This window comes from Bombyx mori, chromosome 16 (assembly GCF_030269925.1).
Source record: "Bombyx mori chromosome 16, ASM3026992v2".
Lineage (NCBI taxonomy): Eukaryota > Metazoa > Arthropoda > Insecta > Lepidoptera > Bombycidae > Bombyx > Bombyx mori.
The window spans coordinates 1,433,819-1,451,110 of NC_085122.1; the positions used below are offsets into that span (position 1 = coordinate 1,433,819).

A 17,292-nucleotide genomic window follows, 5' to 3' on the forward strand; every position below is an offset into this window, starting at 1 on the left:
ACTCAACATTTGTAAACGCACACGTAACGTGTATAAGCACGCCATAAAACCCTCAAACTGATGTTGCATCATGAAAGGCCCATACCCGATCCTGTAAACCGAATGGTAAACAGTCGACGTCGCCCAAAACACGTCATTACGGATTCTCCCGATCCATTAATGGTGCTTTTAGGTATCTCAAGCACCGGTCACCGTTCTCGTCGAGCCCGTCGCTCACGACGAAGGGCTCGACGAGCGAATTAGCCCATAGACACAGCCCACTAAGTTTCTCGCCGGATCTTCTCAGTGGGTAGCGTTTCCGATCCGGTGGTAGATTCTGCGAAGCACTGCCCTTGCTAGGTCCAGTGTTAGCGGCACTCCGGTTTGAGCCCCGTGAGCTCACCTACTAGTTAAGGTTCCGCTGAAATAGCCTCTCAAGGCTTATCTATCAGCTTAGCTAGGGAAAAAAAGGCTTTTCCGTCGCTCGTTAGTCTCGTTCATTTAACCGGAGACCTATCACAGCCGGTCTGTGTACGCGTGAAGACCGAGAACGAGAACTAGTTGGAGCCCTGCTTGGATGTGAATTTGACACGTGTAACCAGCGCGGGTCGTGACCGATTTTATCGGCTCACAATCCGCGTCAAATGAACCATGAACGCGTCAACGATAGCGAGAGCCGCCCCGGAATAGCTCACGCTGTGATCACCACGTGAAGTATTTCCGACAGGTCATTACAATTTACGATTCATGAATCTTTAAATGTGCGCCTCGTCGAACGATTTTTAAGCAATCTCTTATTAGGGTCTCGTGCAGTCTTCGAATAAGTCGATCGATATTCGAAGACCGTAATTGGTGTGAATGTTTCTCTTGAAAACTCGCATATTATTTATATTACTGGTGGTAGAACCTCTGGTGAGTCCGCGCGGGTAGGTACCACCACCCTGCCTATTTCTGGCGTGAAGCAGTAATGCGTTTTGGTTTGAAGGGAGGGACCGCCGTTGTAACTATACTGAGATCTTAGAACTTGTATCTCAAGGTGGGTGGCGCATTTACGTTGTAGATGTCTATGGGCTCCAGTAACCACTTAACACCAGGTTGGCTGTGAGATCGTCCACCCATCTAAGCAATAAATAAAATAAAAAGTTTCAGCCCATTCCAGTCTATTTTTCTTGGGAATACCAGTTAGTTTTGGGTTTTTCTTTTATTACAACGCATCCTTTGAGTTTTCAGGTTGTATTAGCAGATATAATTGCTGTGGACAATCAAACGAATGATTCTATCTATAGCAGTGATTATCAAACTTATTTCTTAAGGCGCGTTAAGCTGGCTTCTTCCCAACATCGGGGTCCTGACCAGGTGACGCGCCGTCTCTATACGGGGGTGGTGCGGTCAATGGCCTTATACGAGGCGCCCGCGTGGGGCCAGTCACTGGCCGTGGGGGATAGCGAAGTTGCTGCAACGGCCGCAACGCACCATCGCGGTCAGGATCATCCGGGTTTATCGCACCATTTCTTTCGAGGTGGCGTGTGTATTGGCTGGGACGCCGCCTTGGGTCCTGGAGGCGGAGGCGCTCGCCGCTGATTATCAGTGGCGGGCTAACCTTCGTGCCCGGGACGTGGCGCGTCCCAGCCCCAGTGTAGTCAGAGCGCGAAGGGCCCAATCTCGGCGGTCCGTGCTGGAGTCATGGTCCAGGCGGCTGGCCGATCCTTCGGCTGGTCATAGGACCGTCGAGGCGATTCGCCCGGTTCTTGTGAATTGGGTGAATCGTGACAGAGGACGCCTCACTTTCCGGCTCACGCAGTTACTCACTGGGCATGGTTGCTTCGGTGAGTTCCTACACCGGATCGGAGCCAGGCCGACGGCAGAGTGCCACCATTGTGGTTGCAACTTGGACAAGGCAGAGCATACGATCGTCGCCTGCCCCGCATGGGAGGGGTGGCGGCGTGTCCTCGTCGCAAAAATAGGAAACGACTTGTCATTGCCGAGTGTTCTGACATCGATGCTCGGTGACGACGAGTCGTGGAAGGCGATGCTTGACTTCTGCGGGTGCACCATTTTGAAAAACGAGGCGGTGGGGCGCGTGAGAGATGCACAGGCCCGCCTCCGTCGAGCGGGGTCCAGGGAGGCGGATCTCGACCAAGCCCTGGCCCTCCTAAGTGTTTCGGGTCTCCCTCACATGTCGGCCTGGGGACCGGCGAAGGGGGCCTAAGAAGACGACGTGCAAGCTGCTCTGCATACGTTTTACGTATGAGCATCCGGGTGATGGAAGGCCGGCTATCCCCAACCCACCCTGGTTCTGACCCAGTGTGGTATTTCGTAGGATAGACCATTCTAACCGGCGCCATCTAGGCGGTCTTCGGACAGCCTTCCGACTGAGAGGGCTGGTGGTTGTGGCGCCGACGACCGCCAGTCCGGCATCCCGAGGGGGAGGGTGATGGGAGAGATGTGCTCCGCACTAAACACTTCACTTTCCCCCTTTGCCTTTTCATGAGCTCTGTCTCATGCGAGGTTTGGATGCTGGTTGTTAAGCGATAGGAGGTTTTAGTCGGTTCGATTCCGACATGCGCCGCCCTCCATCCCCAGTGAAAGGCGGAAGTCCGGCGATTTACACCTGACAAAAAAAAAGTGTGGCACTCGGGAACTGCGGCGGTAAAGCTGTTGCATAGCATTTTTTATCAACTTATGACATTATAATTGGACAATGATAATTTAATATTAAAACAATAATAAAACAAGGCCACGCTATATTAAACCTTAATAAAGGCAAAACCTTAACTGTCCCCTTCACACTCATAAGCTAAAGCGCGCGAGAGAGAGATGGGCAGACTTTTTATGATTCGCATGCAGTGTGACATCACGCCACGCGCTTATTCACAAACACTACACAAGCGCAACGTGTGAATGTGTTGAACGCGAGCTACATGGTAGGCGGAGTGAGGGGTTTTTTTCGTTACGGAATTTCATGATTCGGTCGCCGCACTCAAGGCCCGCTATAAAAGCTATGCAATAGCTTAAAAATGTATGAACTTGTAATAAAATCTCTTTGACTATACTATTTGTATCTGGCTGGTTTTGGTATCATTAAAAGTTTAAATTCGAAAGAAGATAATTCCAAATTAAAATTAGGAAGATGTGTGATTTTTATTTATTTTTCGTACTGTCAAGATGAGTGAATCTAATGAAGATATTCGATACATTTGAAAATATTACTACAAAAAAAACTTCAGAGGTGTCAAGGGACACCCGGATGGAACGAAGTTCCTTTCGATTAATTAGTGAAGGAATTGTAATTTTTTTTAAAGTTATAATAATAAATTACGGCATTATGAAGAAGAAAAAAACAATACTATGAACTAAATTACTATTGTTGAAACGCTATCTCGAGAAACTGTACTCATTACGCGGACCAATCGGATACGAGCAATGTCACGCGATAAGCGCCTACACGTTGATTGGTCAGAATGACGGATCTAAAAAGTGTCGTGACAACTTTTCGTAAGAATTTTTTCCATCTAGCCCCCTTTCACAACGCGCGATAAGGAACTTCGTTCCAAAAAGTAAAAAAGCAACGCAAGCCGTGAAAAAAATTTGCGATGTTTATGGACCTAGTGCAGTGTCTGTGAGAGTAGCACAAATTTGTTTTAAGCGTTTTCAATCCGGTAATTTTGGTGTCAAAAATGCACGTCGCTCTGGTCGCCTTATTACGGATAAAATCGATGCCATTTTTGAAAAAGTGGGGCAAGATCGGGATATCAGTAGTTACAACGTAACTGAAGAACTGGGAATTGAGCACAAAATAGTTATGGCGCATTTGAAAAAAACTGGGTACACAAAAAAGCTCACTGAAAGAAACCTAATGAACCGTATACTAATTTGTGATTCTTTATTACGACGTAATGAAACCGAACCATTTTTGAAGAAGCTGATAACTGGTGATGAAAAGTGGATCACGTACGACAAGAACGTACGAGAAAGGTTGTGGTCAAAGGCCGGTCAGGCTTCACAGACTCTGGCGAAACCCGGGTTAACTCGCAACAAGGTGATGCTGTGTGTGTGGTGGGATTGGAGGGGCATTATACATTATGAGCTGTTACCACCAGGCAGGACCATCGATTCTGAACTCAACTGCGAACAACTGATGAGATTAAAGCAAGAAGTTGAGAGAAAACGGCCGGAATTAATCAACAGAAGGGGTGTGGTTTTTCATCACGATAACGCAAGACCTCACACATCTTTAGCCACTCTGCAAAAATTAAGAGAGCTTGGCTGGGAGGTGTTAATGCATCCGCCATATAGTTCTGACCTTGCACCTTCAGATTTCTACCTGTTTCGGTCTCTTCAGAATTCTTGAGGCAGTGTCAGGTTAACATCACGAGAGGACTGCCAAAACCAATTGTCGCGGTATTTTGATCAGAAGCCCCAAAATTTCTATAGCAATGGGATCATGTCCCTACCTACAAGATGGCAAAAAGCTATCGAACAAAATGGTACCGACATACTTTAGTAAATGTGAATAAATTATATTAAAAAATGTTGTGAATTTTCTTAAAAAATGCGAAGGAACTTTTTCCCCAATCTATTATTATATAGAAATAAAATAGTAAACAATGTTTACAATAAGTAAGCTGTTTAGGCTTACTATAACTATACTATTTGACATTGGACGGTAATGGGTAAATTGTAAAAAATAATAATCTAAGACAAGTTTTTGAACAATAATTATATACGCATTTCCATTTTATATAAAAATTATGATTCTTACATCAGTAATTTCTTATAAAATGCTAGGAAAATGCTTTGAAATGCTCTTATGTTAAAAACAAGAAAGAAAGTAAAGAAAACCTCAACTTGTATTAGTTTACGTATGTGTAATATTTTAAAACTCTGCATGGTAGTTTTTTTTCTAATGTTTAATATAATTTCTGGCGCAATGTAATTAAGGTAAAATTGCTCTAATTTTTTAACTATCATCGATCATGTTCCGCAGAAACTTGTTACAACTTGATTGCGTACGGTGTGCGGGCTGTCCTACGAAATCTATGTTAATTATTTTAAGTTTTTATAACATCATACAGGGTAGAAATATAAACTAATTATTCGTTACTGTGTAGTAGGTGAGTTTTAATTTTAGTAAAATTTAAAATACTATAAAGTAAATGAAATTACAAATTTTACAGCGCCCCCCTAACCCACATCAACGCCCCCCATTTTTTCCTGGACCCCTTAACGCCCCCCTCGAGGTTTCAAACGCCCCCCAGGGGGCGTTATCGCCCACTTTGAGAAAGACTGATCTATAGTGTAGTTTAATTAGATCATGTCTCGTCTCTGTCTCGCGTAACTCAGCATATCAGTTCGTCAGTGGCTTCAGTAGGAGTCAGTCGTCGGCTTGATATCGTACAGTCCTAGAATAGGCCATCGATACCGGCTTTTATAGTATTGCAATTGCAATGTATTGTATAATTAAAGTAGGTTCATGTCAATTCCAATCACGTCTGAGGTCCCATCGGCGAACGCGGCACGCTAGAGCTGTTGGCTTTTAAAATAACTCAGGTAATACGTCATACGTTCAAGGCTAATTTGCTCATGATGTTTGATTATACATTAACATTATTTGTATTCAAAATGGTTAAGTAGATAGAAACAGAGATAGGTGTAGCTTCTTTTAAGCCTTTTTAGTGCTGAGATTATTGTCACATATTTCGCAGAAACAGCTAAAGGATTTAAAAAAAAAAGCGGTATATAAAACTTTAATTAAAAAAATGATAATACAAAAATCAATGCTAAATTCACAGCAAAATAATTTCCCGCCTATTTCTGCCGTGAAGCAGTAATGCGTTTCGGTTTGAAGGGTGGAGCAGCCGTTGTAACTATACCTGAGACCTTAGAACTTATGTCTCAAGGTGGGTGGCGCATTTACGTTGTAGATGTCTATGGGCTCCAGTAACCACTTAACACCAGGTGGGCTGTGAGCTCGTCCACCCATCTAAGCAATAAAAAAAAAGGTTATTTATAAACATAATAAAAACATGCGTGCGTGTGCTAAGATACGTCCGTACAGGTCGATACCTAATACCTATAATCGAACTGCGTAACAGTCGATATTCAGACGATCCGCACTTTATACGCATTAATAGAGAGTCGATATATCGACGGTTCGCGCTCAAAGGGTTACATAATTAATAACTCTTTAGATTCTTGGGGCGGACGAATTGATCGATTAATGGCGTGATCTGTGTGATTGTGAAAACTGTCTTTTAAAATCACTTGCATGTTTTACGGTTTAATCTTGCGTTTTTTATTGTCATTATATCAAAGAGTGAAAGAAAGGCTATTAGTTTAAGCGACATTTCGCTTAATAAGCGACATTTATCTTTGTAACTAGCGACCCGCCCTCGCTTCGCTTCGGAAACTGTAATTAATTATTGATTTCTCCACTATTTAATGGATGTTATTATACATATAAACCTTCCTCTTCAATCACTCTATCTATTAAAAACCGCACCAAAATCCGTAGCGTAGTTTTAAAGATTTAAGCATACATAGGGACAGACAGATATAGGGACAGAGAAAGCCACTTTGTTTTATACTATGTAGTGATTACCGGTGCGTTTTATTTGGTCTTACAGCACCAACAATTGGATGTTTTTAATTTGAACTCCAATTAAGTTAGCCCCATTGAAATAATAGCTGAACAAGTTTTTTGTTACGACATTATTTCCAAAATTTAAACTTTAAATTGCTCTCCTGTGAATTTGCAAAAATGCCGCTTAAACATAATAGCAATTTCACTCCTCGATATTAGCTCGGACAGTTTTCGTGGTCACGCATGACTAAGGTGCTTGCTATATTCGACGACATTTCAATATTTTATCTAACTACCGTGTTAATATTGTATCGATATAATAATATCATCGATATTTTTCTATTGATAACAAAAATTTCATTGAATTTGCTTGTTTGTTTTGAATATATCTGAAGTACGAGAATGATAGCAGCGTTTGCGGAAAAAAAATACGAACCTATACTGATGAAGATACGGCACGTCTAGTTTATTTCAGTTATTTTCATAGTGTTATGTCCTATGGCATTTTGCTATGGGGCAATGCTGCCGATGTCGAAACGATTTTCATCCTGCAGGAGAGGGCTATTCGTGCTATTTATAATATGCACCCGAGGGAATCCTTGAGGGACAAGTTTAAGGAAATCAAAATTCTAACTTTAGCGTCCCAATACATTTTTGAAAATTTATTGTACGTGCGTAAAAACATTGTAGAATTCCCCAGAGTCTGCGATTTGCATAATGTGAACACTAGGAACAAACACAGGCTTGCGTTGCCGGCGGCTCGAATTAAGAAAATAAGCAACGCTTTCAGGGGGCTGGGTGTACAACTTTTCAACAAGATCCTACAAAACATTCAACTACTACCTGTTCATAGATTTAAGAAAACTGTCAAGGAACGTTTGTGCAACAAGGCATATTATAAAGTTAAGGATTTTTTTCTAGATGGCACTACGTGGGAATGAGGCGTTCGCTCCTGGCCTTTTCATTTTTCATTATTATTATTTATTTGAATTGTAGTTTTTTCGTATACTGTAAATATGTATGTTTTCTTATTTAAAAAAAAAAAGAAAATATTTGACAAAATCCAAAAAAAAAAAAAAGCCCGCTGAGTTTGTTTCGCCGGTTCTTCTCAGGACTGTGGCTTTTCTTGGAACCGGTGGTAGAGTTAACATTTTCTTTTACATTTTGACATTCAACAAGTGTGTTTTTGATGACATCCAAGTTGAAATAAATGATTTTGAATTTGAATTTGAATTGAATTTGATACATTACGGTATAGGTATGTAAAATATTTTGATAGAAAAACACGTGTGGCACTCGGGGACTGCCGCGGTAAAGCTATTGCATAGCATTTTTTTATAAACTTATGCAATTATAATTAGACAGTAATAATTTAATATTAAAACAATAATGAAATAAGACCACGCTATATATATAAACATTAACAAAAGCAAAACATTTGTCTCCTTCACACTCATAAGCTAGACCGCGCGAGAGAGAGATGGGTAGACTTTTCATGATGCGCATGCAGTGCCGACGTCACGCCGCGCGCTTATTCACAAACACTACACAAGCGCAACATGTGAATGTGTTGAGCGCGAACTACATTGTAGGCGGAGTGAGGGGTGTTAGGTTTTGTTTTCGTTACGGAATTTCTTGATTCGGTCGCCGCGCTCAAAGACCGCGATGAAAGCTATGCAATAGCTAAAAAAATACACTCACCTATGCCTGGCAAGAAGAGGTTTCCCTTTGAACTTGTCCGATACTATGAGAACAGAAAACTTGGCGCCGCATCCGTCGCTCTCATCTGTCACCTCCTATGGACAAACATACGCACTAAATCAGTACCGCATAAAACAACATAATAATACAACAACGTAAGTGAGGTTTTAGAACTAAAACTGTTGAATTTCTCAACAAAATTGACCAATACAAAAAAAATAGGCAGACGAGCATACGGCCCACCTGATGGTGAGTGGTTACCGTCGCCCATGGACTTCAGCAATGCCAGGGGCAGAGCCAAGCCGCTGCCTACCGTTAACGTATTTAGAAACAAATTTCTTTCACTATCCAGAGTTTCCAATGAAAATAGGTTAATATATTCAGTTTTTCAGAGTTTATTTCTGGGATCCACATGTCTTCGGGATTAACACATAGCAGATTACGGGCACCATCGATACAGACGTGTTATTATTGTTATTTTCCCCTACCCATTAGCTGGTGGCTTAAGGGACTATTTCACCTACGCCCGGACGGGTGAGCTCATGGGCTCACGGGCTCTTTCATTGTGACGGCGATATTTCTGTCAATTGATCGACCAGACCAGATTCGACTGAATCATCCTATATATTTCTTCTTTTTTCTCCGCCTTATCCCACTAGGTGAGGTCGGCATAGCGGATTTTTCTCTTCCATTCTCTTCTATCAGCCGTCATCTCAACACTCACTCCTCTCTCTCTCTCTCTCTCTCTCATATCGTTCCATACATTTAAGTTCGATAAATTACACGCTACATTATGTCATAGATCCGAAATTCGCAGAGTTCCTTATGAGCGAAGAAAAAGTACGTGTCTGTACGGAACCTAAACTACAGCAATTAAAATAAGATTTCCTCAAATTCCATTTATCATTTCACAGATTCCGGGCATCTTCAACGTTTACCATCCTACATATTATTACCCTCGATACTTGACCTGAATTATTCAACATCAGCGTCACTACAAGTAATTACTATTCGGTAAATCTAGTAGTGTATAGTTGTTGCAAAGTCGCGCGTGCCCTTTATTTGTAGTTGTAATCGTAAATACTCACAAGAGACCCTACCACCAGTAAACCTTTTTTGAAGTCGGTCAAAACTAATACATAATATTTCATTTAAATTCGCAATCGTGCCGACAATCGTGTACCGTGTACCACTTCACGTGATTCGGACCGTCAGCCAGATTTAACTTTTTTTTTCTTATTGCTTAGATGGGTGGACGAGCTCGCAGCCCACCTGGTGTTAAGTCGTTACTGGAGCCCATGGACATCTACAACGTAAATGTGCCACCCATCTTGGGATATAAGTTCTAAGATCTCAGTATAGTTACAACGGCTGCCCCACCCTTCAAACCGAAACGCATTACTGCTTCACGGCAGAAATAGGTGGTACTTACCCGCGCGAACTCACAAGAGGTCCTACCACCAGTAAAAAACGTCAAAAGGTAACTGAAAGGTCATCGCGTGGCGGTCGTAAAAAATTGAAAATGTTTCAAGCGTTTCGCGGAGTTGCGTTCAATGTCATTCGTTCGGTTTTGTAACGCTTCTTTTGACGGACTTTGAGACAGTCTCTGAACGGTGACAGACGGGGCAACTGCGGCCGAACTGGCAACGTTACCGGGGAACTTTCTACGTGCCTCCGACCGTGACGCAGCCGCAACTTGCAAGTGGAATGAGCGTAACCAAGCGATACCGTGAACACTCGTGATCACGACGTGCTTTAGTGCATGCGTTTCTTTGGTGCCTTTAAGGCATGTGTAGGTACCACCACCCTGCCTATTTCTGCCGTGAAGCAGTAACGCGTTTCGGTTTAAAGGGTGAGGCAGCCGTTGTAACTATACTGAGACGTAGAACTTATATCTCTCAAGGTGGGTGGCGCATTTACGTTGTAGATGTCTATGGGCTCCAGTAACCACTTAACTGATGGGCTGTGAGCTCGTCCGGACTCACAAGAGGCCCTACCACTAGTATAAATTTTATTTTTATAGAATATTTAATTAACATTGACTACATTGATGATACCTCATTTTACTTGCTGACGTCTGTTTTTTTTTAATCTTTAAGCATATTTGTGTTTAAAATAAAGCATAATATTTAATTACCATCGGCTACATTGATTATACATTATTTGCTGACGTCATTTTTATTTTTTTTTACTTTTATTGTATATCGATATTTATCTTTGTAATTAAAGGTCGGTTTTATTTGGATTTAGTATCAAGAATTCGATTTTTTTTTTTTAATTGACCATCAATTAAGTTTACCTCATTCAAATATCTGAAGAAGTTTATTGTTGTGTTAAATTTTACAAATTTTAAACTTTAAATAATTGGCTCTCCTGTATGTATGACATGACACTGTCGTGTTGGTCTGGTGGACAACACTGGCTTCGAACGGCGTTATTCATCAGATTGAGTATTTTATTCCCTTTCATATTCACTGGTAGCTTAAGACGCTATGCCAGCTACGGATGGACGTGTAGGTTAGCTCACGGGCTCAACCCGAGCGAATTTGCTAACACTAACCCTAGCAAGAGCAGTGCTTCACAGAATCTACTACCGGATCGGAATCGCGACCCACTGAGAAGATCCGGCCAGAAACTCAGCGGGCTGTGTCTATCTATGAGCGATTGAGTAAAACTTTCTATCAGTACCAACAAACAATACGTCACAAGTAATGCGCTACTAGTTCTAAGCCGTATAGCTGACACCATTACGAATCATGGCTAATCACGGTCGAGATTCAATATAATTAACTACGTATAGATAGATAGATAGCTGTTACCTGCGACTTCGCCCGGATGGTCAATGAAAAGTGCGGATAATCTATATACGTGAAGCAAAAACGTTGTATCCCTTTTTACGAAAATTAGGCGGACGGAAGAGTATGAAACTTCCCACATTTATAAACAATATAGAGAAGGAGTGCAGAATGCTAAAATTGTTTTTAATTATGCATTAATAATACATTAAATCAATAAAAACAAAAACATTACGCACACTACTGTGTATTTGACAGTTGATACACACACGTATGTACTCTTTGTTTATTGTCAAACTTTTCTTATTGTTTATAGTCTGTGGACAAATTGAGAATAGGTTAATATTGTTTATCTTTCATATTATTTGTCTATAGTGTAGTCTTGGCAAAATCTGCGATTATAAAAGTTTAATAATCTTTGACAATAGAGCCATAATAATGTACAAACTTATAATTTCAATTAATTATAGTCGAATTTCGACTACTGTGGGACCACTAGTCTACACTAATATATAAATCTACAGTGGTTTTTACGGATGTTCCGTTATAACTACTGGACCATGCATCCGATGACTTGAAACTTGGTATCTATGTAGAAAACACATGTACTTAATGGATATGCTAATATTTATATGAGTGTTGGACTCCCTACACCAGTTGCGGGGACGTCAATGATGAGAATCTTTGTGGGGGTGAGAAATAATAATGTGAATTTTAAATGCCCAGCGAAGCGGGTACGGGTACAGCTAGTTTTATCTAATGATAATCTATATATTAATACGTGAAGCAAAAACTTTGTATCCCTTTTTACGAAAATTGCGCGGACGGCGGAGTGTGAAATTTTCCACACTTATAGAGAATATAGAGAAGAAGTGCACAATGCTAATATTTTTTTTAAATAATGCATAAAAGATACATTAAATCAATAAAGAAAACATACCATGCATTTGAGGCACACACGCATGCATACTATTTATTGTCATACTTTTGTTCTTGACGTTTGTTGTCAATTTGAGAATAGATTAAATATTGTTTGTCTTTGTTAATATTTTTTATAGTGTAGTCTTGGCAAAATTTATAATTATAGAAGTATAAAATACAATCATAATAGTGTACAGACTTACAATTCCAAATAAGTATAGTCGAATTTCGACTACTGCGGGACGGGCGGGACCTCTAGTATAAACAATTACCCGAGGGAACGAGATGTTAATTCGGGATAAAAGTTAAATGTCACCAGTTTGATCTAAAACGATCGCTTTTAAAAAAAAAACCACTACAATCAAACAAACAAAGAAATACACATTAACATTTACAATATTAGTAACAATTAGTATAAGTCATATATTGATATTAACATATGAGATTACTACGAAATATTAACGCATTTTCTTTGTGTTCGTGCTAATGCTATTGTGAAAGAAAACGATTTGAGAACAAAAGGATCCGCGGGCATTTTTTTTTTTTTTTTTTTATTGCTTAGATGAGTGTACGAGCTCACAGCCCACCTGGTGTTAAGTGGTTACTGGAGCCCATAGACATCTACAACGTAAATGCGCCACCCACCTTGAGATATAAGTTCTAAGGTCTCAATTATAGTTACAACGGCTGCTCCACCCTTCAAACCGAAACGCATTACTGCTTCACGGCAGAAATAGGCAGAGTGGTGGTACCTACCCGTGCGGACTCACAAGAGGTCCTACCACCAGTAATTACGCAAATTATAATTTTGCGGGTTACATTTTTATTACACGATGTTATTCCTTCACCATGGAAATCAATCGTGAACATTTGTTGAGTACGTATTTCATTAGAAAAATTGGTATCCGCCTGCGGGATTCGAACACCGGTGCATCGCTCAACATGAATGCACCGGACGTCTTATCCGTTAGGCCACGACGACTTCATTTACGTAAATGACAGACACATAATTACAAAAATATATTTATAAACATTAATTTTAACACACCAACCTGTATAATTAACTTATATACAATTTAAAAGCTAGTCTTTAAATTGTATTGCATTTTCCCGTTTACTGTGTTACTTAATTGATTTTTACAATCTAGTTTTTTTATTGCCCTTGTAGGCAGACGAGCGTACGGCCCAACTGATGGTGACTGGTTACCGTTCAGGGGCAGAGCCAAGTCACTGCCTACGCGTTTGGTTTGGTTTGTGTTGGTAATTTGTTCAAGTATCATTTCTGTCGTCCACCGCGAGGGAACTATGTAGCCGCTGCCTAAGGTAAGGAAAGGTTAAGTGGGACATTACTTCAAATAATATTTATGGTCGAGGATAAGTCTTAGTTAAGAATATAAATGTCTACTTATGTTTAAGGACTTCCTACTCTTAATTAGAGTCAAGGATATGATACCCTTAAAACGGAGAATGTTTTTAAGGCGCATGTGAACCCCTTATACGTAGTCTTCTTGGATCTCTCTCGCCGGTCCCTAAATCGACGTGTGAGGAAACCCGAAAAACTCTGGGGAGCCAAGAGACGGGTATGAATCCCCTCGGGATAGAACATTTGATAAGAACATCGTGACCACAAAATTTGGCAGAGGGCAGACGTATGTTCCTCCAATTTAGCTGTGAGGATACGGCAATTTTCCCCTAAGATGGGGAGAAGACTACAAGCATGCCGCATCCCAGTCACATCCACATTTATGGCACTCAATCGTTGATTCAACTCTGATCCAATGCAGGAAACTCACAAAACATCCATGTCCAGTTAGTAGATTATCAGTCAAGAGAAAATACAAGAGTCTCGAAATATTTTGCATACGTTTAGATGTACTAGTGGGCCCGCGGTAGTCGAAATTCAACTATAATGAATTGAAATTATAGTATTGAACATTATCAAGGTTCTATCGTCAATGACTATTATAATTCTATAATCACAGATTTCGACAAAACTACAACTATAGACCAATAATATTAAAGATGAACAATATTAATCTATTCCCAATTTGACCACAGACTACAAGTAATAAAATAAAAGTTTGACAATAAACAAAGAGTATATAAATATGCAGAAAAATTCAAAAAGTCAGGAGCAAAGTAGTTAGACAGAAAACAAAGATAAAAGACGCCCTTACACAAGCTCTAAAATTGAAATGGCAGTGGGCAGGTTACGTACTGAGATACACAGACACCGGGTGGACAGTCAACACTACAATCTGGAAAGGGCCAATTGGCAAAAGAAGGTTCGGGAGACCGAAAAGACGACGGGCTGATGACATAAACGAAATAATAAGAAAGGACTGGCAAACTACCGGCAAGGACAGAGACCCGTGGAAAGGACTGGAGGAGGCCTTCACCCGAGGAGAGGTCCATATCCAATAACAAAAACTAACTCTTATTAACATTTAGAGAATAAGCAAAACGTTAATAACCAACTAAACATTAACAAACAAATACCACATTTGCAATGAAAATTAAGGATATATAGGCTTCTTTATTTTTATTTGATTATATAAATATATTATGTGTTATGTCAAACACATAAGTAGTGTGTGAAAATTTACGAAATATTTTTTTAATAGACTACCAAGCTTGCCGACCGGTTAGTGTTTAGTGGTTACCGAAATCCAGTAACAATTTAAAAAAAATGTACCTCACGCATTTTAATAATGTTGAATTCAATGTTTTAACTGCGCAACGACTTGTTTGCTTAAAACATCCGACACAGATCCGTCTTGTCAAGAGTTGAACATGATTTATGTGTGATTTTTTCATTTCATTTTAGTAATGGTAAATTTTTGTTTTCCTCATTTCTTTCAGCGGTAGCTCGGCTGTGTTCCTGGCTGCTGACATTCCACTCACCATCAGGTGGGCCGAACGCTCATCTGCCTACAAGGCCAATAAAACAAACAAAAAAACGTGCTTCATAATAAGACCGCTGTTAAATCGAATTGACGAAACCTAGACATTACCTACGTAATGAAATTACGGAGAGAGCTAAAAGTAATTATTTGTAGTTGGCGATGTGAACGAACTACGTACGTACTCAACAAAAGTTCACGATTGACTTCCACGGTGAAGGAATAACATCGTGTAATAAAAATCAAACCCGCAAAATTATAATTTGCGTAACTACTGATGGTAGGACCTATTGTGAGTCCGCGTGGGTAGGTACCACCACCCTGCCTATTTCTGTCGTGAAGCACTAATGCTTTTCGATTTGAAGGGTGGGGCAGCCGTTGTACTGTTTTAAGAGTGACATTACAACTTATGTCTCAAGATGGGTAGCGGCATTTACGTTGTAGATGTCTATGGGCTCCAGTAACTACTTAACGCCATGTGGGCTGTAAGCTCATACATCCGTCTAAGCAACAAAAAAATATATTAAAAAAAAATACTTGTTTTAACTCGTAACTAGATGCGGCTTAGGTTATATTACGAGCTAGATAGAAAACAACGGGTTTTTGTCGCTCGAATGGACATCTGTGTATTCGTAATTCGCGTTTCATACTATCATTGGCTATAATTTATAAGACATGTATTATTTGGACCGTTTATTTTGAAAGTGGTGTAAGTCCATTTTTGAGAAAAATGACCTATCACGTGTCATGCTTAATTTAATGTAATTTTTTTATATATATAACTAGTCCGTGTTTAATTTCTCAAAAAAAAACCCATGTTTTGTACAACTTAAAATCGGTCGGTAAATGAAATTGCAAAACCATCGATTATGAAAGTGGTGTAAGTCCAATTGACGGAGGTAGGTGGCATAGCCAGACCTCATATGATTTGCCTGTATTTTTAAATCAACAAATATAGTAACCTTTAATTTTCTCGAAACAAAAGAAAATGGACTTACACCACTTTCAAAATAAACGGTCCATTTATTGCTTACTAGCTGACCCGGCAGACTTCGTAGTGCCTCAAACGATAAATAAAAGACCTAAACTTTTGTATAAAATAAACTTAAAACAAACAAAAGGAATCCGTCCGACGCGGGACACATCAAAGGGAAAACGAAATTGTTATTTTTATTTAATTCTGAGCATTTTCATATTTATCTACATTTTAAACCTTCACTGGACTTTCACAAATAATTCAAGACCAAAATTAGCTAAATCGGTCCAGCCGTTCTCGAGTTTTAGCGAAACTAACGAACAGCAATTCATTTTTATATATAGAGAAGAAGATTCTATCAATTTAGTATTACTTATATGCTTTTTAGCGAAACTAACGAACAGCAATTCATTTTTATATATAGAGAAGAAGATTCTATCAATTTAGTATTACTTATATGGTTACTATTGTTGATCGAAGCTTATATGTATTTATTTTATGTATTTCATTATATATGTACGTGTACATTATTTATGTGTATATGTATATAGTCTGATATATTATGTATTAGTGTTTTTTTTATTTTTTATAATTATTATTGTTATTGTGTATTATATCAATAAGTAAATTGATTAGATTGTTCTACCCACTCATGTAAAGCTTTCCTTCGTTAAGAACGGTTTGCTGGTAGAAAACTCAATTGTTGAATTAAGCTCGCCATTTTTATATCTTATCGCTATTACTGTAATATTAACTGTGTGTACAATAAAGAATAAAGAAGATTTTACGGATATTCGCTCATGGACAACGGCGATACCAGAGGACGCTGCGTAACGATTTGGATCGTTTTAAAATTTGAAGGGCAACACATAGCGCTCTTGAAGACTGTAAAGGAATTTTCGACGCCTCCAATGAACACTACACTAACTCAAAATTTTGAAATTTTCGTTTTTCACCCAAATCGCTTCACTATTTTACAGCTATTACAAATTCATTATTGACGGGGTTCGAAGCAAGAGTAAATCAGCTAGGTACACAAGAAAAAAAACCATAAATATATATCTGCAATAATAAAGATTATATCAACTTTTTTCGTTTAAGTGTTCATTGGAGGCATCGTTTTCTTCCCGCGCCTGATGGTGAGTACTGTGTAATGAACTCAGCGGCTCCTGGTGGTGGATGACCTCTGCTCTGGAGGCGAGTGGTGAGACAATAGAAACGAGATATTGGAATCAAATCGAAGAATTTCGCAGATCATTAACGGGTCGTTTTTTTTTATTACTTACTAGCTTTTTCCCGCGACTTCGTCCGCGTGGAATAGTTCACAAATAATGCTTTATTTTAGAACAAATTTGGTTAGCATAAAAAAAGTTATAGTGAGCCAACCTTAAGATATATGCTGCCGCGGACTTTTTTTTAGATCTTTTAAAGGGG

General features: G+C 39.6%; 1 protein-coding gene and 1 long non-coding RNA gene across 3 annotated transcripts in view; one reads left to right on the plus strand and one right to left on the minus strand.

Annotated features, from left to right (window-relative positions):
- Positions 1 to 17,292, minus strand: part of LOC134200293 (bolA-like protein 2) — a 66,463-nt gene that overhangs the window by 2,091 nt on the left and 47,080 nt on the right. For both annotated transcript variants that reach the window (XM_062672892.1, XM_062672893.1), the window contains one exon: positions 8,264 to 8,358. In XM_062672892.1, the coding sequence (XP_062528876.1) occupies positions 8,264 to 8,358 (95 nt within the window). The remainder of the gene's footprint in view (positions 1 to 8,263; positions 8,359 to 17,292) is intronic.
- On the plus strand, positions 5,329 to 14,947 carry LOC134200303 (uncharacterized). The gene is made up of 2 exons (XR_009975141.1): positions 5,329 to 5,529; positions 14,842 to 14,947. It is a non-coding gene; the product is annotated as an uncharacterized LOC134200303 (long non-coding RNA).